This window comes from Myotis nattereri, assembly GCF_964212035.1.
Source record: "Myotis nattereri genome assembly, chromosome: 1".
NCBI lineage: Eukaryota > Metazoa > Chordata > Mammalia > Chiroptera > Vespertilionidae > Myotis > Myotis nattereri.
In genome coordinates, this window is record NC_138075.1 from 71,117,060 (window position 1) to 71,140,699 (window position 23,640).

Sequence of the window (23,640 nt, forward strand, 5' to 3'; positions counted from 1 at the left end):
CTAGATGGGGAGGGCCTATCTGGCTGTCTCCAGTGGGCCTCCGATTGCAGTATATGGAAGAGTTAGGGCTCCTGCAGTGGCTGAGATGCGTCCGCCGTCCGTGGGTGACTGTGTAATTGGACTTCAGTGCATTGCAAACCCGGTTTCAGGTAATAATCAGCTCAAACCATTTCAGGATACTTTGTGTCAGGCTTTATGTTTTTAACAAGATGTAACACCAGGTTGAGCCTGATGCAAATGAATTGGAAATTTTCAAAGCCAGTTAATGAAAGCATCTGAATTATCTGTAGACCACGCAGCCTGCAGTGCCACAGTGCATTGCAAAGCTATTTTCAAGGGCTGAGACTTCTGTTCTGCCAAACTTTTATAATTTGTGGGTAAGAAAGGATAGTATTTTTGCTCTTAAATCCTCCCATTCATAGTTGACGCAACACATGGGCCAGAGGAGGGGCCCTGAGGGCACCAGGCAACTCTGCAACTCACACCCGCGCACCCTCACACCCTCGCACCCGCACACCCGCGCACACCCGCGCACCCGCACACCCGCACACCCGCACACCCGCAGTTTCCTCTCCATTGTTCTGACTCGTTAGCCGAGGTTGGAGCTGTGAGGCAGCACTACTGGGGCGCTTCCTGGGATGTCACTTTGCTATCTGTTCAGTGTCCTATGTGAAACTGCTAGGAAACTGGGAAAAACCATATTCTGGGTGTTGATCGCAGGTCATCTTGGGCAACTGATAGTACAATTGAATTTTCATGATGGGGTGGACACATATTTTTTAAAAAATATATTTTATTGATTTTTTACAGAGAGGAAGGGAGAGGGATAGAGTTAGAAACATCGATGAGAGAGAAACATGGATCAGCTGCCTCCTGCACACCTCCCACTGGGGATGTGCCTGCAATCAAGGCACATGCCCTTGGCTGGAATCGAACCTGGGACCCTTCAGTCCGCAGGCCGACGCTCTATCCACTGAGCCAAACCGGTTAGGGGGACACACGTTTTAATATTTATTTTAAAAAATGTTTTCAGATAACAAACTGCAGTGTGGAGACAGAAATCATTCTCTTCAGAATAAGCATCTCCCCAAGTTTCCTCTATGGTTGAAAAGTAAACAAATAAGCAACTTCTACAAGAAGAGCTCTGCCAAGTCAGCTCCTCTGCAGACAGACCCGGAGCACTGGCTCGCCCACCTGGGGGCCTTGGGAAACTAGGGCTGTTTGCAAGGCGCTCTAGCCCCGGAGGAAAGGAGCCACACGCTCCGGGCCCAGCACTAATTGCTACACTGTTTTCTGCTGCCAAGGAGAACCTGATCCCAGATCTGCTTCCAGCTTCTCCAAAGACTGGCCTGTGTTTGGAGAGGGGAACATCAGTACTCACAGTTGTTTAAAACTTGTTCGGCTCGCCTGTGATCTAATGCAGTTGATGTTCAGGGGTGGTGTGCTGGGGAAAGTCATGCCGCCCACAGAGTGTCACAATCATCCATCAGAGGAAGAATCCAGGAGTGAACTAGCGATTCCCCCAAATTCCTCCTCCTCCCCCTCCCCCTCCTCCTCCTCCTCCCCCTCCTCCTCCTCCTCCCTTTTTTTTTTTTTTTTTGTTTAAGATCAAATTCAAACAGCATTTTATGCTCCCCCCCCCCCCCCCCCGACTTAACAATGGCTTGGAGAAGGTATTTCAATCCCCTTAAAGAGACCTTTTATATTATGACAACCCCCTCATCTTTCGGTAAAGGCCTTCAATCGGAGGTAGACGTGGAAGTGCCTGCTGGTGCTGGGCTTCGTTGCTCCCTCCGCCTCCGCTGCAGAAGGTGTATTTACGCAAAGGCCACGGTCACTACCCAAAGAAACGCGGGCTCACTGCCTCTGGGCGCACTCTCTGAGCAGAGGAATGTTAAACTACACATCTGTTTGCAAAAACAATCAACTAAACAAGCCCGCTCTCAAAGGCGGGCCTTGTTCTGTCTCTTAACTTTGGCAAAGTGGCTTTTTCTAAACGAGCTTGAGAAAAGCAGTAATAAGCCAAGGTAGTCATGTTATACTGATTTCTATGTTAACATAGAAAGTGCACATTTTAATGGTGTATATCTTTTATTAAATAGACCCTTCTATGGTAGTAGTAATCTTTATGTCATGTGTAATACAAGCTATCATGTATGAGGAGACTGGTTTTATTAGAGCTACGATTAGGATGTGATGAGCACTAACCTTTTTTAAACCTCATACTGACACCTTTGTGATAGGCGATATTTAGATTTTACTGAAGCATTTGGAGAGTTTGGTTATCTGCAGGTGCCGAACCAGGAGTCCCAGCCTGCTGTCAACAAGCATGTGTAAGCCGCCAGGCTCTCCTGGCTACAGTTCTAGAATATTATATGCTCAGGAAAGCTCACACACGATTGTTGGTTTAAATATTATCCTTACAGGAAGAGAAGATGGTAAGTATAACATCTGTGGATGTCCCCCCCCCCCCCCCCGCCCACTGGAAGGAACACCAAATGAACATGATGTAAGTTGGCCACGGGCAAAAATGTCTTAAAAATTCCTACTTGGTGTCACATCCTTTGGCTAATTGGCAATGCCCAGAAACTGATTGTCGCCAAGTGCTAAGGATTTTAGGTTACTAAAGTGCAAGTAAAATGGGAATTATGTCTGCAAAGGTACCAGCTGATTTCCACTATAGAGATTAGGGTACCAGGGGCAGGGCAAAAGCAGTCATGCTCAGAATGCTCATTTAAAAGTATACCATGACCCTTTCCTTTGTAAATAGTAAGTGTGACCAAGGTATTGGAAATCCCTCCCGGAATAAATGATTAACCCTGCGGTGGAGAGGACCGCGGACAGGAGGTTAGAGGTACGGATTCTGGCCCTGTCTCTAACCAGTGAGCTATGTGACCTTGGGTGGGTCACTTGACCTCTCTAGGCTTCAGTTTTTTCATCTGCACAGTGAGGGCTCTTGTCCATCCCTTCCTCTCCTCAATTTCTCCGAGTCTGAGTCAAACTCGTCTCAACTTTGCTAATAGCTCCATTTTACTTTCCACACACCTTTTAGGGAATTGTCAAGGAATCGCCTGAAAATGCAATTCAATTCTCACATGAGTGTCTTTGCTCACTCCACGCCCCCGTGCTGCTGTTGTTCACCCCTTTGTCATTGGGAAACACTTTCAAGGGTAGAGGCGAAGCAAGCAAGATGAAAATAATTTACCAGAAGACTGAGTTTTACATTTACATGCAGTGCACTGATGTCCACTTTGCCGTATCTCTGGTTGCTCCGATTTTCGATTAGCTTCTGTTAGGTTGAATTGCTTTTCTTTTTTAAATTGAAAAACACTTTTTAAAAAATTGTAACTTTGAAAGCCAAGATGGGTTCTTCTATTCAAAATAGCAAGAAACAAAAGTTTTTAGATATTTACCTTCTAATTTTCCAAGTGCAATGGTTAAAATTGTTTTTGCTGACAAAATGAATGAATTGATGCAATTAAAAGATTTTGGGAAAATTATGGCTCAGTACTGAGTATATTAACAAAAACTCCATTACCACTTACAGCATACCAATCTTCTTCTTCCTTGAAAATATTTTAACCCTTCCTTTTGGGAGCATATTTTCAAAAATATTATAAATATACGGCCACTACCTTATAAAAATGCACTGTGCTAAGTAGGAAATTCATGTCCAGATGATAAAAGGACCATGAAAAAGAAGGCACAGTCTGTAGCTGCCCTTGAAACCCCAGCAAGAAAACAACAAAACTCCAACAAACGGAACATCCCAAAACTAAGGAGTGTGCAAGACCATTTACTAGGAGACAATCCTTAAATCTCAAGATCCCTATGCAGAACCCCAAATATAGAGCAATGTTTTTGGTCAATGTCATTTAACTCGTAGGTGTTTACTGAGAGCAATAGTCACCTGTGGCCTTCTAGTGTTTATCTTCAGTTTTTAAATCATATTCCTATTGACATATTTAGCCTAAATGAATTATTAACTGATTTCAACCATGGACAGACACTTCACTTGATGTTACAGGACCAGTGGAAAATGTTACTACTGTTTATTTTATTCCTCAGGCCCATGAACAAGTTATGAGTTCAGTTCCAAATGCTTAGGATTTATTTATACTTGCACTAAACATGAATGGCCCAGGGCCGGAATGGAAACTATGTGGTGTCTATGTGAGCACCACTCACCCCAAAGACTAGTGCGCATAATGGATCACAATCCTATTTCCTGCCGAGTGAACTCAGCCTCAGAAGCCTTCTCAACAGCAGTGGAGGCAGTGGGTAGAAAATACCAGTAGAATACTATTTGCTGCCCATCATCTAGGATTAAAATATCTAATTAAAAGCTTCATAGGTCGCAGCTTTCCTCACTACACTGATTGCCTTTTCTGAAATTTTCAAATTTGTTTTCATTTTGACAAATTATTTATTTTTCAAGAAAAAAAAACGACCTCTTATTGCATATTTTTAAATTCCCCACATCACCTCAAACACTTCTAAATATACATTAGGGACTCAATAAATATTCCTAACTTGAGTAGCCTAAACCCTAGAACTATAAGACGGACGTATGATGGACAGGGAGGACCTGGTCTCAGACATCTGTACAGGGTGTCCCTTCTCTCCAGGTGCTTACAGGAGAAATCACATACCAAACAGCCTCAACACATTTACATCCTGGGAAAATGGCAAAGAATTGTAGAATTTCCAGTTCCTTTTGTGTTACAGGTTTCCAAAATATGAGGAAATATGCCAAATGCCTTTGGCTTTCAAATGATAATATTCTCTGAATTAATGACTACCAGGGAGATACCCACTGAGCAGTTCCCGGACAGTGTGTCTCCTAAGTCAGAGCCCTTGGCAAATGGCCAAAGAACCCTTCTCTCCCCAACCAGCCAGCCAGCCACCTCCATGGCCAGGAAGCAGTTTGCCATCAACTCGGCATTTTATTTTATTTTTATTAAAAATATTTTTATTGATTTCAGAGAGGGAGAGGGGGAAGATAGAAACATCAATGATGAGAGAGAACTGTTTCTTAAATTGAAATGTAATATAAAGATAAGGCTTGTTATTTTAAAGAAGAGAAACAAAACTAAGATTTTTAAATGTTCTAGTTTATTTAGCCATACACTGGATAAACAACCATGTTCTAAGGCTAACTTTAAGATAAATGCAATGAAAGTCCACGAATTCCCCTTAAAATTGCATATGCATTCTAAAATAATTTGGCTAGTGAATCTGCTTTATTTCAGATTTTGTAGGTTTGTAAAGTAATTAATTTTTCGACATCAGCATATACAATGCTTTCCTTTGATTCCAGTAAATAACCTCAATTTTCATCTGAAGAAAATAAGAATCAGTTAAAAGGTTCCAATTATTTCTTTCATGCAAGTAAGTGAGAACATATTTAATATAAATTTAACAGTCACTTATTTGTTCATTCAACATGTATTGGACACCTGCTCTGTGCCAGGAACTCTGTTAGCTAGCGGGGAACAGAGCAGCGAACAAGATAAATATAGTTTCTACTCTGTGGAGCTCACACTCTAGTCAGAAATCTTGCCATTAAACAAGTTCAGACAGAAAGAAGTCAACAATTGAGATGAATGTGGTGCGAGCCAATGAAGGGCGCTTATACTTTCGGTTTACTTATCAAACCGTGGTTTCCTGCTGAGGTGGTTTTGATGATCTAAATTTTGATTTGTCTTATAAAAGCTTTTGAATTAAAATTAAACAAATAGAAAGTCTACTACAGACACAAAATCATTTCTGATTGTATCTGTGTGGAATATAAAAAATGACACACAATTCTTAGAAATGCTGGTTATTCTAGAAATGCTTTTAACCAGGGCGGTTTCCAAGGGAATTCATGACCGCTTCAGGTTAATGGTCATTGGCTGCTTGTTCAGCCCTCAATTAAACTCTGAACTTCAATTGTTATTACTTAATTGACTTGGTTATATTTCATGTCAGCATTTCAAAATGACCTTCCCTTTAAAAAATAAAGATTAGCCTGACGATGTACCTTGGACCTTGGCTGAGCCTAACTCGCGGCAGCAGCCCCACAGAATATACAAAGCTGGGCCTGGGACTTGCTCAGCTTTGCCATCATCACGAGGGTACTTTTCACCATCCTCGCCTACGATACAAGACAGTTCTAGATAAATCCACGTGACGAGGGAAAAAGAACGAAAAACAACATACATCTGTTGCCATGATTATTATTAAAATGCCACATAAATCCACCGATACCCATTTTATTCTAAGCACAGGGAATTAAGACAACCTTAAATACCTTGAGTCTCGCAATTAAATATGGTCAAGTTAGACTTATTTTGAGATGACACTATGGTATCTTTTTCTGACGAGTGACTCCAAATGTCTAGTTGTTCCAATTAACTCGATGGAAACATAAGTCCCCTTCACTTAGACATAAAGCAATAAGCACACGTTGGATTTAATGAGTCGGACTTTATATAAAGTAGGTACAACGCCAAGATCAGACTCTGCTATACTGGCTGAAACAAATTAAGGCATCAAATGAGCACGTCCCCTCCCCCTTGTTCTGTGGAAAAGTTTTAAAAGTCTTTTTGAAGTACTTTGATCAAGCTTTGAAATCATTTGAGTGGATTACTATTGTATGGAAACTGTAATTTATAGTGCTTGACCTAAGCAGCTCTTTGTCTCACAGCCCGTTCAAAACAATAGCAGGAAAGTGAAACACACAGGGGAACCCAAGCTGTTCTGGTCATTATTTAATTCATAATTCCATCTTCCTTATTTAATCTTGGGAATCCAGGCATGTTCTTCATGACACGGGTTCGGGGCGTGCTGACCTTGTATAGGAAGGTTAGCTTTGGGAAGCATGGCCAGGCGATGCGAACGGGCACACGGATCCTGCCTAACCCAGGGTGACTGCAGACAGGTTCAGGCAAACTGCCGTGGCTTGCCTTTGGGTTTCCTCTCTGGTTAAGCTGGCTCAGTCCCTTAACCCTAATTGAGAATGTGCCCCTGGGGAGATGGTCTCCCCCGACCCTTGCCAGAAAATAGTTATGCTTCGCGGCAACTTGCTCCCATACGATCACATGAAAGAGGGCTAGCCGCCCAAGACCAACAGCTGGGATGCTTCTCTCACTCAGTCCTGCGGGCACTGCACCGGCTCCATTTATATTCAATCAACTGAGCATCACCGCTTGGGCTCAACGTGGCGCGAACCTCACATGTTCCTTCGCCTCCTTTTACCAAAACATTGACTGGTGGCCTAAAACCACATGGGGCCCGCAAAGTTTATTACCTTAGTTAAAAGTCGTACCATCTTTCAGGTGCCACAATGCCCTGCCCCCCCCACCCCCCCCCCCCCCCCCCAGGAGTAGTGACAAAGTGCAGGATGCACGAGAGGAAACTGGCAAAGGCTAGCGTGGGGGCAGAGGGCGGGAAGAGGTGGGAAGTGAGGGGAAGAAGGCAGTAAAGATTTCATCCCATCGGAACACAGGTCTGTAGGGGAGCAGGTTATAGAGCGCAGACATCCACGGTATCTTGGCTCCAGAGAGGAAAGAACACAATGGGTGCAGCTCCTCGGTGAGGGGATTACCTGCTCACGTGGGCCCTGTGCATTCATCAGCGTGGCCCACCTGGGACTCTTTAGTGGAATCAAGCCTTGCAGACAAGGAGCAGGTACCCACACCTATGGCTGAGAGAGAATTATTTCCCCTGGAGAGCCAGCTCTACTTGGGACCCCTGAGGCTCCCCTTCTATATGTGTTTTTCCGAGTCGTTAGAAGAGTTGACATATCCCTCACTAGGAGGCAAAAGAAAAAAACGATCCTCATTATGTTTTGAGGGGGTTGTTTGAGATGGGGGAAGCAGTGTTTGGGGTCACCTTACATACCAGTGCTGGGCCAGCTTTGCTCGGAGCAGGGCCCGTGCCACGCTCCAAGCCAGTCTCTTCCTTATTTGTGAGAGCAGATGCTTGGCAAGCCCATATACGCCAGCGAGAGCATCATTTAGTTTTACGTTTGCACACACGCCTGCTTCTGGGCTGGCTGGCACATTCGTTAGCGCAGTTTGCGGAGAGCTGCATCACACAAGATCCGCTTTCATGTTAATGCGCTGATGACGACGGCAATAAAAAAAGGTGACATCTTGTGTCTGCTTTCCAGGGCTGATGTTTATATTGTCCAAACTAAACAAACAAACAAGTAAATAAAGAACACGCACAGATATCATACAGGTAAGTATTTCTAACAGAAAGAGAAAGCGCAAGCTTTAAGCTTCCAGTCTGGAAACCTTACGCCCTCCCCCCCCACGCCTCCGCCCGAAGAGAAGAAGGTATAATAATCACCTTAGTTCTCCTGTGGGAAGAGCTTAGTTCTTGTAACTTTATCATAGTGTGCACAGTGGGCTGCCGGTGTCTCTCCCACTTTTAGGAGCCAAATTTGAAAACCTTGTTCATAAAGAGGAGGCGGGCCTCTGCGGGGGAACACGGATACCTTCTCATAACACATTATGTCAGGGCACCGGGTAGAAGGAGTACGAAATGCAAGCACTTCTGTGTTTTAACTTGTGTACCCTCTCCATGCATTTGTTTAATGTAAAACAAACAAAGCCTCGACAAGGGTTTAACAGGGTTTTCAACATCTCTGCAGGTAAATGTGATTTATTCCTAAAGAAGAAAAAGCAGCTTAGAGCAGGCCATGAAAACTGCCTTTAACACGTTGTGTGTGTGTGTGAGTGACTGCGTGTATCAAGACAACAGCACTGGTTTCGAATCGTTCTGTTTCACTCACAAAACCTGCATGGGGCACTTTACATGGAGAGAGAAGTTCGCCTGATACCTGTTTACCAGGTCACCGCCTTTCGCGTTCTTTTTTGTTGAAGGCAACCCCTGCAGCGCTAAAATCCGCTTGGTCGGACCTGACACGCCTGTGTCTTTCCAGAGGAAAAGCAGCAGGCAGGCTTGGGAAACCCTTTTAGGTACAAAATGAACGGGGTGCTAACGGCATGGTGAGTTCTGTGAGGGAACCAAGCAATGCAGGTAACTTACACGTTTGTAAAAACTTACACCTTTATTAATAGCTCCAAACGCGCCAATTCAGCATTACCAAAGTCATGTTTTGTCAATGTATTTTACTAAATACGTTTCTGGGCGTACATTAATCTTTAACTTCCCCAAAGAGAGATTTACAATGAGTTTACTGATGTTTTGCTTTAGAGTGAAATCTGATTTGCAGCATAAAAGGTGACTAAATAAAGTGAACAGACACACCCTCTGCCTGATTCTGCTTCTTGAAAATCGTCCCACACCCTCTGCCTGATTCTGCTTCTTGAAAATCGTCCCAGGTTCACTTCCAGCACACTTCATTCGTTCCAAGCTGAATATTTCTAATGCCCCAGTTATGGGCGTTTTATAATTACGTGGTATAAAATGCAGGTGAAAAGCAGTGCACCAAATGCACTTTTAAAGAATTTTACTCATAAAAATACGATCGCACATCACTGAGAACTAGCCACGTTTTAAAAATAAACTCCTGGAGGCTGGCACCCCGCTCCAGCCGCGCCGCTCCGCCCCCCGCCCGCGGAGGAGTGCGGTTTCTAGACACAATGTAACGGATACTTTCGAATGAGATAAATGAGAAATGTTTGGTGCTCAAATAAGTCTTAGGAAAAGAGGAAATTCTCATCAAGTGTATTTTTCAGCTTGGCTCGGGGCCCTGGAAGTCAGGAAGCCGCGAAGCCCGGGCGAAGGCGGCGGCGCGGGCTGCCCGCGGGGCCTCGGAGCCCGCAGGCGAGGGCGAGGATTCGGCTTCGGACCCCGGCCTCGGCGTTGCTGGGACCCGGCTGGATGCTGCCACGCGGTCATGCAACCTGGGTGTCTGGGTTTCATGAAGACAAGCGGGGAGGGGGAGGAATCTTCGGGGGAAAAAAAAATAAGAGGGTGATTCTGGGACTGGGAGGAGCATTGAAAGATCACACCTTGGAGTCCCCAGTTTCCCCTTTTGTTCAGTACTCAGGGGGAAACCACCCGGAAGGAAGACAGATTATGACTATCTATAAACCAAGTGTTTGACAGAGACAGAAACGCTGACAATGAGTGGGTTGTGTCTGTAGCTCTTGGCTGCTCACAGCAGCAAGGGATGAAGGAAAACAGACTCCTGCTATGTTTGTCTAAAGAGGCAGTGGTGTGACCACGGGCAGCAAGGGTTCAGCTGGAGTTCAGGGCAGATGCTGCCAGGAGTTGACGCTGCAGGGAAGTGAAATTGCTTCCGGATCCACCTTCCCCTCCCAGCCTCTGGTCCAGGCCCGTCAGGGCGCAGCGGCGCCGTGGCACAAGGTGACGATGTCCGTGGGGAAGCAGGCTTTGAGCAGGATGCCCCTCTCCCGGTTACAGTCCAGCTCCTGGATGAATCCGTACCAGTAGATGACCAGGCCCGGCCCGAATCTGCACAAACACGAGAAAACAATACACACGCATAGCATCAGTGTAGCTCCCCACACAGGAATCTCGGAAGCACAGATAAGATGGTTGCACAGCGTTACTGCACAATGTTTTTATTTCGGTTGCTACATAATGACTGAAAGTAGCGGAACTTACACCGAAGAGTTAACTTAATGCCAGGCACATTTATTGCCTTTCTTTCAAGGAACCTGATGTATGTCAGATGTATGCACTGCCCTCATTACCTTTCAGGAAGATGCTATGGGCTTGGGCTGATGTGACCACTTAGCTGATGGAGGATAAAACCCGAGTCAAAACGGTGGTGAGCCGAAGGCACCGGCTTGGGATTTTAGTTTTCTTCTGTTCAGAAGTATTCTGAAAAATTATCTTAGCTATTTTCAACTGAGGAAAAAGAATACTGAAAGAAAAGAAAAAATTAAAAAAAAATGGAACAGCCCAAGGTCCTCTTCGGGCTGTCATGTTCTATCCGTGCATCAGTAGGGCCCAAAGTCCCTTCTGTCATCCTTGCTTTTCAGTTTAAAAGAATAAAAGTCCACAGGACAAGGGGACACCTCATAGAGACCTTTCTCCCTGGCCCTGCATTCTCTGCGCTCCCACCTCTCCACACGCAAACATGACATGAAATTTGGTCATAGGCTCTTAGGAAAACAGGCACAATGGCACATAGACCTGTGACAAAGCACAGGCAGATGCAGGCTTAAAACCTCAGTTTCCCTAAATGGTGCCTCCGAACGATCTCGGATTTGGCTAGCAGCAGGCTCAGGAAGTCGCCCTACGGATTCCTCACCCCTCAGGAACTCGAGACCTCCAGGCTGGGTTCATAAAGATGCAACCACGATCCATCACCGCGCGCACACAGAGAGGTTTTGCACATCAGTTTCACGTTTTCCCTACTGAAGGTACTTAATTAAAGGGCAGCACTACTTTCGGTGTCGTGTTGCAGGAATTTTACAGTGGAATCATAAATTATGAATGCTGGGTTAGTAAAAGGATGTCTAAAAACAGAACTGCTTTCTGTATTCTGACGTTACAGCAGGCTGAACCACGCCAGGCCAGAAAGCTCTTTCCTTCCATGATTTATTATATGCGGCGGCGTTCTTGCCAAAACTAACAGTACGGGACGGGCTGTGAGATACTGTGTGCCCAGGGCCAAGTTCAGCTGGATGTCACGGACTGGTTTATTTGGGATCCACATCAGCAAAGTAGCCCAGTTGGAGGCAAGATTCATGACAACATTTTGCATCCCCTCCGTGCAAGGACAGAACCATGAGGCGGGAACTCATCCACTGAACTTGTTCTAGGGGACGCAGGAGCTACGTCTGGATGACACGCCTTGCAGCACCAGGCCCTGTGACGTTTGCCTGAATGCAGGCCTGGCTGCAGGTGCTCTCCTCCTCCTCAGCGTCTCTGAGGAAGGTTCCTTTGGGTTCAGAAGACTCGGACTGCCTTGGCACAGGGTGTGGGCTCCCGTGCTGACATACACACAAGGCGAAGCTCACACCTGGATGAGAACTTGCTTCTATGTAACTGAGGGCTGCTTAGTAACTCTAAATCACAAACATTTGTCTGCAACTAGAACATAGACTATTTGGTGTCTTTATTTTACAAAAAGCACTGTGACTGTTATCAAATGATCTCAGATCTGTCAAAACAAGTCTGGGAACAGCAGGAAGACCTGCGCGTCTCGGGACCGGATCTGAGAAGCCTCAAACCTTCCCACCCACAAAGCAGCCCGAGTCACAGCCTCGCAGACCCAACCTAGAGCGCAGAGCCTTCGCCCATCATGTGATGCAGCCGTTCTGGAGACCGTGATGTTCTTTGGAAAGGCACTGGTATTTCCACAAAGGGAGAAAAAAAATCTGTGATCTAAACAGTCATGGAAAAGAACAAAGAAATATATGGGGGTCATAAACAACAAGCCGGTGTTTTAAAGATTTAATAAAACAAAAACACACATCATCGGCACCGAGAGCAAGAGCAGCCTGTGCGTTGGCCGAGCAGCTAAATCATAAGCCAAAGGACACGAAGCATGACAGCTCTTTGCAAAAATGGCATTTTCCAGGCGGAAAAGCCAGGCTGGGGAACACCTCAGCCACCAAGAAAGGGGACTCGTTTCACTTGTGAGGCGACAGATGAAATCTGCAACTCAGAAGGGTTTTTGCGAGGTTGGGAATCTGAACATTTCATGGGGTGGTTCCCAACCAGGACCCTCCGAGGTAGTGACGAGGATCTGTGAGGTGTCATCGGTACCTATGACGAGGGATTCCTAAGGAGACTCTACCATGTGTCTAAGTGCGTGTTTCTTCGCTTTCGGATGAATTTATAGTTACTTAGGTAATACTAGCTCTCTCACGTGGCTCAAAAGCTCTGATTGAAAATATGTGCTTAACGACCAGGAAAGACAACCACCCTTTGTAAACAGAGATTGGTAGATGGAGGTTTTCAGATTATTGGCCTTGGAGTGAGAAAGGTAATAGGAACTTTAGAGAGTGACGAGGTTGGAAATGAAATGACAGGACAAGAACTGGCCTTGTTCCTGATACCTACTCGAGTGCCTTTCTGAGCTGTCCCCAACTGGGGATCCAGAGACTATGCGATGCTGGCAAGATAACCTTTCAGCAACTTGTCTATTTATGAAGAGGCTGACCATATTAACAAACTTGACATCACTGCTTCCTCGGTGACCTGAACTAACAGAAGGGAACCTTATGGTTAACAATTGGAAAAACCAAGCAAGCCAGCTTCAGCGTTTTCTTCTGAGAAGGTGTAAAACAGAGACAACAGGACCTACGAAACTTTTATGTAGGTCAAGGACATGCTTGTGGGTCGAGTGATTTCACCTTTTGGATGCCTGTTGCCATTTATTGTGGCACTCGTGGACGAGAGTGAGATCGCTGGGAAGGCAAACATAACCTTTGTGACCAATAAAAATCAAAGAGACTGTTAACGGCGTTTAAAAGAAAACAGAGTCCCTGGGTCTGAGCGAATGTGCAAAGCAGAAGGTTGGCCTGCTACTGGGGCCGCAGCCCTCCGCACCAGCCCGGGGCCACGCAGTAATGGGATGTGTACGGATAGCTAACTGTAACTTTAATGTCACTACCATACTCATGGTCAAGTAATGAGATCAAAGACTCCAAATGGATTTTACAAACTCCTGTGGAGCAGACACTGGAATGTGAGTGACGTTTGAACAAGTTAATTTTGCCTGCAAATAAAATACCACCAAATTAGCAAAAGTAACAAATACCTCTTGGAAAAAAAACGGGAGGTGAAAGTCAGGAGCCACGGCAGACCCTGAGGGGAAGACGTTCTAGGTAAATAACGACAGCCTTGTAAATGCGTTTTAATTTGCTTCTCTGGGTTCCTTTCATTTTAGAGTATTTAGAGAAATTAAACAGGGGTCTGTGGAACGAAAGCAGGGCACCCTTTTGGGTGTTTTGTGCACTTCTGTGTGTCTCTCTGCTCTATGGTGATCCTGTTGGGGTAAGCTTCCTTGCAAATTAGTGACATTTCTGTGACTGGACCTATGAAATCAAGGCTGGGCTTTTATCGAGTTAAAAAAATGGAGCCAACACATAAAAATTGGGAGGTTGTACACAAAATCCTGCATATTCACCGTCTCCTGAGAAATGAACTGATACGGCCACAATCAGTTGGAGCTGAGTCACGGCTGCCCCCCTGGACCTGCCATGTGCTCTCAGGTCTGCCACAGTCTCCACCGCCCTCTGGCACTGTTACTCTGGCGAGGCTCAGTGCCAGGTGCCATTCCTCATCATGCCTCACTTGAGATTTTCTTTAATTGTAGAGCCCTACTTCCTCATACTCACATCTCTGTCAAATCTGGGAAAGCAAAGACAAGCTCAGGGGATTTCACGTTTCACTAAAGAAACAGTAGATAATACACTTTTTTTTTTTTTTTAATGTTCTGCCTATGCTGCTCATTTCTGTTGCCCACCTGCACCCTGTGGGCATTTGAGACTTGGCCCTGCCTTGAGATCTAACTCAGAGGTTCCCAAACTTGGGTCAGAGGCCCTTGAGTGGCTGTGAATAGATTGCAAGACATCCTTATGCACACTAAGCACTATCCTCTGAAAAAATAAAATAAGAGCTCGTACTCTTTTGGAGAGGTAGATAACAAAATAGGTAGCTTTCAGGTATTATGTATTTTCTAAGTAGAAGGAATCTAAAAGTACAGCTATAGTCCGGCCAGCGTGGTTCAATGGTTGAGCGTCAACCTTATTAACCAAGAGGTCACGGTTTGATTCCTGGTGAGGGCACATACCCGGAGTGTGGACTTGATCCCCAGTAGGGGTCGTGCAGGAGGCAGCCGATCCATGATTCTCTCTCATCACTGATGTTTCTATCTTTTTCTCTCTCTCCCTTCTTCTCTGAAATCAATAAAAATATTTTAAAAAAATAAAAGCACAGCTATAATCATGTGGGGGCAGGAGAGTTAGCCATAACTCTTTTTTGTTTGTTTTAAAGACTTTCAAATTTGGCAGGATTAGGGACACTGTTTTAATGGGTTTGGTCTCCTTTTCTGGATGTATGTGACGTGGAGGTGAACCACATACATGAAGGAGATTCTGTGATATGGGTAACACTGAAGATGTCTGAAAATACTGAGCAAACTTGTAACTAGCCTTTCCCTGCACATGAGGTTCATCTTCACAGTAAAAAATGAGCTAGAAGGAAAGACACGGTTCCTGCCATGGCTCCCACTGAGAACTCACTCTGCCGAGAGCAGCCTCTTCTACAGGAAGAGGTACAGAGAGAAGCACCTGACTGCCCTGGGCAGCGGCAGTAATGAAAAGGGACCCATGCAGAGGTGGTGTTGGAGTTCGAGTTGCGACTGAGAGTTGCAGAGAGATACTGTGTTGGGCTGACTCCGAAGGTGGTCCCCGCCTCCTGGGACTCGTGCCCTTGTTTAATGCCCTCCTTTTGAGTGTGGGCTGGATCTAGTGTCTAGGTTCTAAGAGAAACAACACAGCAAAAGTGATAGGATGCCACTGTGATTAGGGTTCAAAGACTGTGACTTCCATCTCACTATCAGACACACCCTTGCCTTCTGGGCTCCCATACTTCCATGAAGCAAACTGCCATTTGGGAGAGGCCCCCATGGCAAGGAACTGAGGGTGGCCTGGGGTCTGCAGCCAGCGAGGAACTGTGCCCCTCAGCCCACCAGCTGGCGGGGAACTGAATCCTGCCAACAACCGGAGTGAGCTGAGGGGTGTGGTCTCATCTGAAGGTCTGACTGGGGGAAGCCCCACCCCTCAGTATCTTGAATGGAGCATGTGAGAGATGGTGGAGAAGAGGATCCAGCTAAGCTACGCCCATGTTCCCACTCACAGAAAAAGTGAGATAGTAAGTGTGTGTACTCCTAAGTTATTAGTTTTGGGGTAATTTGTCACATAGCAATAGGTAACTAACACATATACTGCACCCTTGAGTAATCAAATGCCATTCTTCACATATGCAGCATGAAGAGTCCTGTTGGCTATAAATTAGATTTTTTTTTCTGCTATAGTCGCACCCAGAATTTGTAGCAGAAGAGGTCACTGAATGAGATGATTATTAAGTAGCCACTCTTCACCAAGGCAAACCGGTGATGAAGCAAGTCGATGCTTTTCCACCAACAGAGCTTCTTGGCTCCTAACTGAGACCACACACCAACACCTTCCCTGCTGCCTGTCTAGGATCCTGGGGTCACCTAAACATGTAAAGAAATCAAATATAGATGAAGAATCCTACATGTTTTCTATACTGTGGTGGTGTGTTTTTAAGTTTGGTGAGTAGGTTTCTGAAGTTGCAAATCTGAAGCGGGTGAAGTGGGGGGGGGGGGGGGCGACTCCAGGCAGAACACTTGGCCACCTGAGGACTGCCGACACCCGGGGAGGAGACCCTGAAAGCGTCCCCAGTCGTGGCGATCCAAGGTGGTGTTGGGGCGCGTGGACTCTGTCAATCTCAACAGGTGCTAAAGGACAGTCTGAGGAAAACGGGCGCTGGTTACATTTTGTTCAGTTAAGACAGGCAGTGCAATCTGTGATATATTTTTAAAAGATCTGTCACCAGGAATGTTTTAAAAATGGTACTTCAGTGAGTATGTTCTTAGTTTTCTAGAAAAAATGTAGCTGTCCTCAGATAGTCTCTAGGATGTCAGATTGTAAATGTTGGACAGAATCGGGTATATGTTAGAAATCATGCCTCTCAGTCCAAGGTTTCCTATAATTCTCTGAGAAACTCAGAGGCCCCAAATTCAGGGAGGACTTCCTTTCTCTTTCTTAACTATAAAAAATACGCGCCCCCCCCCCCCACTTCCTTGCCATACCTTTCACTATCCTGTAAGACAGGAATTAATTGGATGATATTTTCACTTAACTTTCCCTTGTTAAGACTTTTCCTTGAGGCACTTTTTCAGAGAGTGCTAAAATGAAAGGTACATGCAGGTATGCAGAGATTTCCAATCCTAGTGTTGGATATCACTTTGCTAAATTAGCCCCAATAACCAACTTCCTCGTTGGTTTCCTGAGGCCCATTTAGCTTCTATGGCTCCACAGATTTCAGAAGGCCCTTGATCATAGATAAGGTCTACAAAGATGTTGTCTAAATACATATAAAACTATCTGAATAAACAACAATGAAGAGGCAACGAACATTTACAGCACACTCACGTGGCAGGCAATGACTCCATACTTTTACACGTGCACTCATTTGAAAGTCACAAGCACCCTGTGAGGGGGGCACTACGATCATCCCCATTTTACAGATGAAAAAAACTGAGGCACAAAAAGGGACAGGCTTTGGACCCCAGCGGTCTGGCTCTGTGGCTTGTGCTTATAACCATTACACTACACTGTCTGTCACTATGCCTTGTATTTACACGGCAATTTATAACATTCACTCAACTTTGAAACATATTTACCACATCTGGAAAAGAGAGAAGAGCAGGGGCCCAGAAGGCAGGCGACTAATCAAAAGCCCAGTGTATGAGTCAGGATTCACCTGTCTCTGGGGAATAATTTTTCAGGGACAAAGTCAATAGTTCCATACTAAAAAGTCTATCTAGCCACTCATTTCAATGTAGGTGTCACCATGTTTAGGAAGCATATGGCAAAGCAACTTATAATTCAGGTAAAAGAACTGAGAATTATAGAATCACTGCCTGAAGTCCAGAGAAGATAAATGCTTCCTGCTAGGAGAAGATTCAGAAGTTATGGGACAGAATCTAACATGAGGAGAGAGGAATAAACCCAGAACACTCCTGCAGCCTGTTCCCATTAATGGACACCAACAGCTGGAATAAGTTACCGCAAAAACCGAGGGAAGCGGAGGGTCTACGTGAGCATGTCGGGAAGAACCAGAAAAGAAGGCTCAGACTTGCTAAGCAGGGTTGACAAAGGGAACCCAAAGGCCCACTCTTGCTGCTAAAATACTTCTGGCACAAAGATGTATCTTATGTTTGTGGCATTAATTTGACTTATCTATGTTTTCAGCTCTATGAGAAAAATCACTACATATTTTTAAAAATATCAGTATGATTTTATACCTCTTTTGGTAATACAATATGAAGCTGGGACTCATATACTGTCGTACAATTTGCTTCTCCACAAAGAATAAAGGAAACTCATGAAATTGATATCATACTTCTCAATGAGCTGAATTACCATGTTTACATAAAGGATTCTCACTCAATATACTGGGGTTCTACAACATTAATCTGGATCAAGTCAACCAAACAATTTTCAATGTAAATGAAAAGAGGACTATGGGATGATTTGATGATTTTAGTCAAGTTTCTTGTTCACAAGGGTCTTCATTAAATAATTAAAAAACTATATATATATATATATATATACATATACATATATATATATATACACACATATATATATATGTATATGTATATATATATATATTCCCCTTTTTCTTTCTCATTCTGAGTTGCTGTGTGGGGTCTGGGGTAACTTCGGAAGACGTGTGCAGACATGTGGCTGTTGGAAGTCAATTGTTTCACCATCAAAGACTTGCATGTGGTTTTTATGAAGAATGCATTCGCAAAAACAGTTCAGGACGAAGGAGAAATATAAAACATCTTGTAATTGTTTTAAAATAAACTCTTACACTGTTTATTTAGTTTTAATCTGCGTGTTGTAGATTGGTTATGCACTTGTTAATCACTGTTGTATGTATCTCCAGACAGAGTTGTAAATAACTTTTCAGTCCAAGTGAAATATGCTTGCACATGTTTATATGCAGAGTACGTGTATATTCATGCCTGTGCGTAAATATGTGTACAATAATAATAGATTAGTGATCATGTAATACAACATCGTAAGGTTCTGGCACTATGGTCAATTTAATATACAATGCAAACATTCTTTTTATTTTGTAATATCTAGAGATGAAATAAAAACATAACTTGTTTTATTCACTTTCTTTGCTTGGCAGGGCCGTGTTTGCAAACTGAAAGGACTCAAGAAAAAAGAACCCCAGTTATGGGTAGTCTCACTCAACCCATGGATCTTGATGATTAAAAATGCAACTCTCTTTGTAACATCAACTCACTGTATATAATTTTGAAAATAGAAAAGGAAAAATATATTCTAAATACTGATTCACTTCAGGCCCGAATGCCACATAGAAGATAAACAGAAAATACGTTATTTTGAAGAAAGTTTAAAACGTATATAAATACACAACTACAACCACCTGAAATCCTCCTTGGTGTTTATGTGGCTTGGCATTTCCGTGCCCACATTAAATTGCCTGGAAAAGTGCTTCGTTTTCCTTGTCCGTTGCCCCGTGCTGGACAGACTCAGATGCCACACTTACAGTCTTTCTAGCCTATTATAACTCTGCTCAGAAGGGAGAAGCTGAGCGAGGCAGAACAGGAAACAAAGGCAGAAGCTATGTAATCAGCTGCTTGCATATCTGTTTTCCTGGAGAGACGCTTTCTCCCGGCAGTGGGCCAGCTGCGCTGCGTTTACCTGCTAAGAATGAACGTAGCACAGACGGTGCGTCCCCCTGCAGACAGTACAGGTCACTGAAGGAAGGCTCCTCCCTCCTGCAGCAGCTTACAGCTCAAAGTTTAATAACCTGGAAAAAGCCTATTCACATTTTTAAGTGTGAAATGTAAGTAATTAACTGAACAAACACAATGCTGACCAGTTCACAGCAAAAGACAATTTAGAGCAGCGATCGCCGATTTTCCGACCTCACAGACCACCAGTGGTCCAGGACCACCGGTTGGCGACCGCTGATTTAGAGCAATGACATGATATTCTAGAAGTCTTCCTGGACGAGGTGAGCTCTCAGCTAAGTTGCATTTACTCATATAATGTCCTCTTCATTTTCTCCATTAGATGTTCATTTTTTGAGGTGAAAATAAAGAGTGGGATCAGAGGGTCCCAAGAGAAATAAAGAGTTCGGATCAGAAACATATGGAGATTATTTCGTTGTGAAACTGGAGGATGAACTTAAGTACAGTCGTCCTGGTCTTTGTTTCAAATGAGGATATATTAAGTGGACAGTACCTGTCCCCAAGTAGGAAGAAGAAATACCAAGTGCAGTAAAAGAAACCAAAATCCTTAAAGTCCTAAAGTACTCAAGGTCATGTACGGAGAAAACGTTTAAGTACTAAGAGTGAGAGACCACTTCAGGCAGACCTTGGGTGCAAATCATATCTACCAACCTAGAATTTATACTCCAGCCTTCTTCCCAAAGTTGGGGTAGTTTACAAAATTGGTTGTGTGAGTTATTACATGTTTTCTCAGTTATTTCCCCAGGGAAACATGCCAAAGGCAAACCCATCATTTCCGCTGATTTAGTGTTTGATGCCAGAGAATTTATAATTGATATGACAACCATAATGAATAGTGATCCCCAGGCTGGCCGAGCCTGGCTGACAGTGTGGTGGTCCATTCTGGGTTCGCCAGACTCGTTCTGATAAATTCGGAGGTTATTCCTGAACTTCTCACTTCCAACTTTCTGAATAGTAGAAATTAGAAATGCTTTATAAAATAGAAAATATTTTACTATATAAATGTTGTTTAGCCCTGATTTTTTTTTTTAACATAGTTTTTTATTACCAGGTAGAGCGGGGTGCGGGGTGGGGGTGGGGGGTCTCTTTTTCTTGGCTCGATTCTCAAAAGAGCACAGGGTAACTCAGAGTTCAGCGAGACATTTATCTCAAGGCACAAAGAAATTTATGGGTTCTAGATAGAAATATAAATGTCTGCTTAAAATAAAAAAAATACTGGAATTTTCATCCTTGGCAAAGTCGAATAACTGAAGGATTAAGGCTGCTACATGTTTGCCCTATAAATCTATCATTATCCCAGTGTGACACAGTGCTTCAGGTATGTCAGATCCCAACTCGCTCTGAACGGGTAGTTAAAACATTCCTTTTACTCACAATACGTATTTCCCGATAAGGAAAAATCTCTTTGGCTAACCAGCACAGTCCTCAAGAGCAAATCTCACAATTCTATAGATCCTTGAAGGCAAATGCTGGGGGTGGGGGTGAAGGGATTAGAAATTGGAACCATCAAGATCATTAGAAAAAATGACCAGGTGACAGAAAACAATTACAAAAATATGGTACTTAGAAGACAAGTAAATATGGGTGATCTGGCTCTACACGTCTAGAATGGAAGCTGCATGAGGGCAGCTTGTATTTCAGGGGCACAAGGGAATCAGCCAATGAGTGCTGGCTGAGCAGATGCATGAACACATGAATGCCTGCCCCACAGAGAGCGCCTGGAGAAGCTCTGGGTGCTAACACGCATTTAGAAAACAGTATTTTGCTGACAACCACCGACCACATAGGGAAGAGATAAAAGCCTTAAAACTATGCCCAAATTACATGCACCGAAAAACTAGTCCCAGACATTTTGCATTTGGAATCTATGTGTTTCAGGTTATTACAGGAAAGATGATGTTGTTTAGAACCTGGTAGTAAATACAAGAGCTGTTCCCTGGGAGGGCCCTACAGGTGGCTGAGGTGTGGCTGTCAGGTGGGCGGAGCTGACTGCTAAGAAGAAAAACTAAGTAGTCAGGAGCCAATAGCTGCACACAGGTGGCCCTCACTTCCTTGAAAGACAATCAATGTAGGTCAGCTTTTGTTTACAGTAGCTTTTATCTAGAAGATAAGGTTGTAAACACATCAATCAAAATGAAGTACTACTGTTCCTGGCCATATCTCAGCTGGTTCATCTGTTTTATTTCTTCCTCCCTTTCCAAATACCTTAAGGTGTTTTAGATGAGTGAAGAGATATCAAACTATTAAAGTGAAGTGTATTTGTGTATGACACATGGATTTGCACTCACTGAACCACAAATACCATCCCTCGGTGCTTCTATCATTCCCAGGTTCATTGCTTTAATTTTCAATAACATACACTCCACAGAACCATCTTTACGTCATTTTCAATAATGCTCTTCTAGGAAAACGAGGATCTGATGGCTTGCATATTGGTGTACAGCTTTCAGTTTATTTACACCCTGCCTTTCCCTTGAAGAGGCACGCACAGTGAGAGAGCAAAGTGGAAATAAAAAATGGAGCTCAGGAAAAGGAGTAGGCAAATTTTCTTATTTTACTGTTAAACTGAGCTTTGAAGGTCAACTGTACAGTTACAGAACTTTAAGCTTAAGCCCCCAAAGATCCTGCCTGATGTTGTTTTTAACGGCATTGCTTGGTTAATGCTGGACCTACACAATGAAGCTTCTGAGCCGGGGAATTTTCCAAGTGGTAAGGGGAGCTCTGTTGAGGGAGTGAAGAGGCACCTGGGCCCACCAGCAGTGAAGGGGGCAGAGGACAGCGGCCACCACAAGCAGACAGAATTCAGCTGGTGGTCACCTGGAAACAGACTTTAAGACCAGACAGGGCCAGCTGGTCACCCCGGGCTAGATTTGGGTTGTGCTGCAGGTCCATGTAGTGGAAAATATCTGTCATCTTCAGGTTTGAGTCATTCTTCAGTCCTGGGCTTTGTGAGTCATTCTTCTGTTTGATCCTCTTCTAACTACCCGTAGAGGAAGGCATTCTAGTGAGAGGGATGCCCTGCAGTTAACCCACTTTAGACTTGAGTTTCCTAGATTCAAGGACTACTTGACTGAGTACTCCCTAGGTCACCTGCCTGGCACCGTCCCAGCCTTTGGAGCTGGTAGAAGATACAGACACTTTGATTACGATTTCTCCCAGGAGAAGTCACACCACAACCTATCAGCACAGCCATCATCATAACAGCAGCTAGCACTTGCATTACATGCCAGCTACTCTTCCAAGCTCTTTATCTGCATTATTTCATTTAAACAGAAGCCCCACAAGTAGCTAATATTAGCACTTTATTTAAATCTGAGAAAATGACGATAAAGCTGCACGGATCTGGTCATAATGATGACAATGAAGAGAAAGAACATGAGCGCTCATCGTGTGCCAGCACTGTGCTAAGCCCTTCGCACACGTTACTTCATTTCATACACGCAACGGACCTGTGGCATAGGAGGTGCTCCTTGTGCCCTTTCTTTTTTCTTTTTTAAAATATATTTTTATTGACTTCAGAGAGGAAGGGAGAGGGAGAGAAAGATAGAAACATCAATGATGAGAGAGAATCACTGATCGGCTGTCTCCTGCAAGTCCCCTACTGGAGGTCGTGCCTGTAACCTGGGCATGTGCCCTTGACCGGAATCGAATCTGGGGCCCTTCAGTCTGCAGGCCGATGCTCTATCCACTGAGCAAAACTGGCTGGGGCCGGGTGCCCTTTCACAAATGAGGAAACAGAAATGTGGAGAGGGGAAGCAGCTTACCCTCACAAGAAGGAAATGCTTAAGAGTAGCCGATGCCAACCCGTGGCCTCCGAATGTGGAGGTCCCTCTCTGAGCAGCCCGGCCACACTGCCGTGTGCTCTGGACGCCTCCAAAAACTTCTTCAACCCTTGAAACATCACTCCCACACCCCTTCCCATCCCAATCTCAAGGTAAGGTTCCTGTATGTCCAGTTTCAGTGCAAGTGCTTAATTTACTAAAGGACTCCTCGGTGCTGGACAAGCGATTCCCCTTCCAGACAACAGTGGAGGCTGGAAGACATCGTCTTCAACGTACCTTCTATTTTTCACTGTCTCAGCTCTCCATCTATGAAGCAGGCATGATAGTACTTGTATGCTGGAGTTCGAGGTGAATTTGAGAATA

At 44.3% G+C, this 23,640-nt stretch overlaps 1 protein-coding gene across 1 annotated transcript in view; it reads right to left on the reverse strand.

The window, feature by feature from the left end:
• Nucleotides 1-8,153: 8,153 nt before the first annotated feature.
• Nucleotides 8,154-23,640, reverse strand: part of CDIN1 (CDAN1 interacting nuclease 1) — a gene marked incomplete at its 5' end in the record, with an annotated part of 219,308 nt that continues 203,821 nt past the window's right edge. The window contains one exon of the mRNA XM_081114040.1: nt 8,154-10,437. Within this exon, the coding sequence (XP_080970166.1) occupies nt 10,302-10,437 (136 nt within the window). The 3' untranslated portion in view covers nt 8,154-10,301. The remainder of the gene's footprint in view (nt 10,438-23,640) is intronic.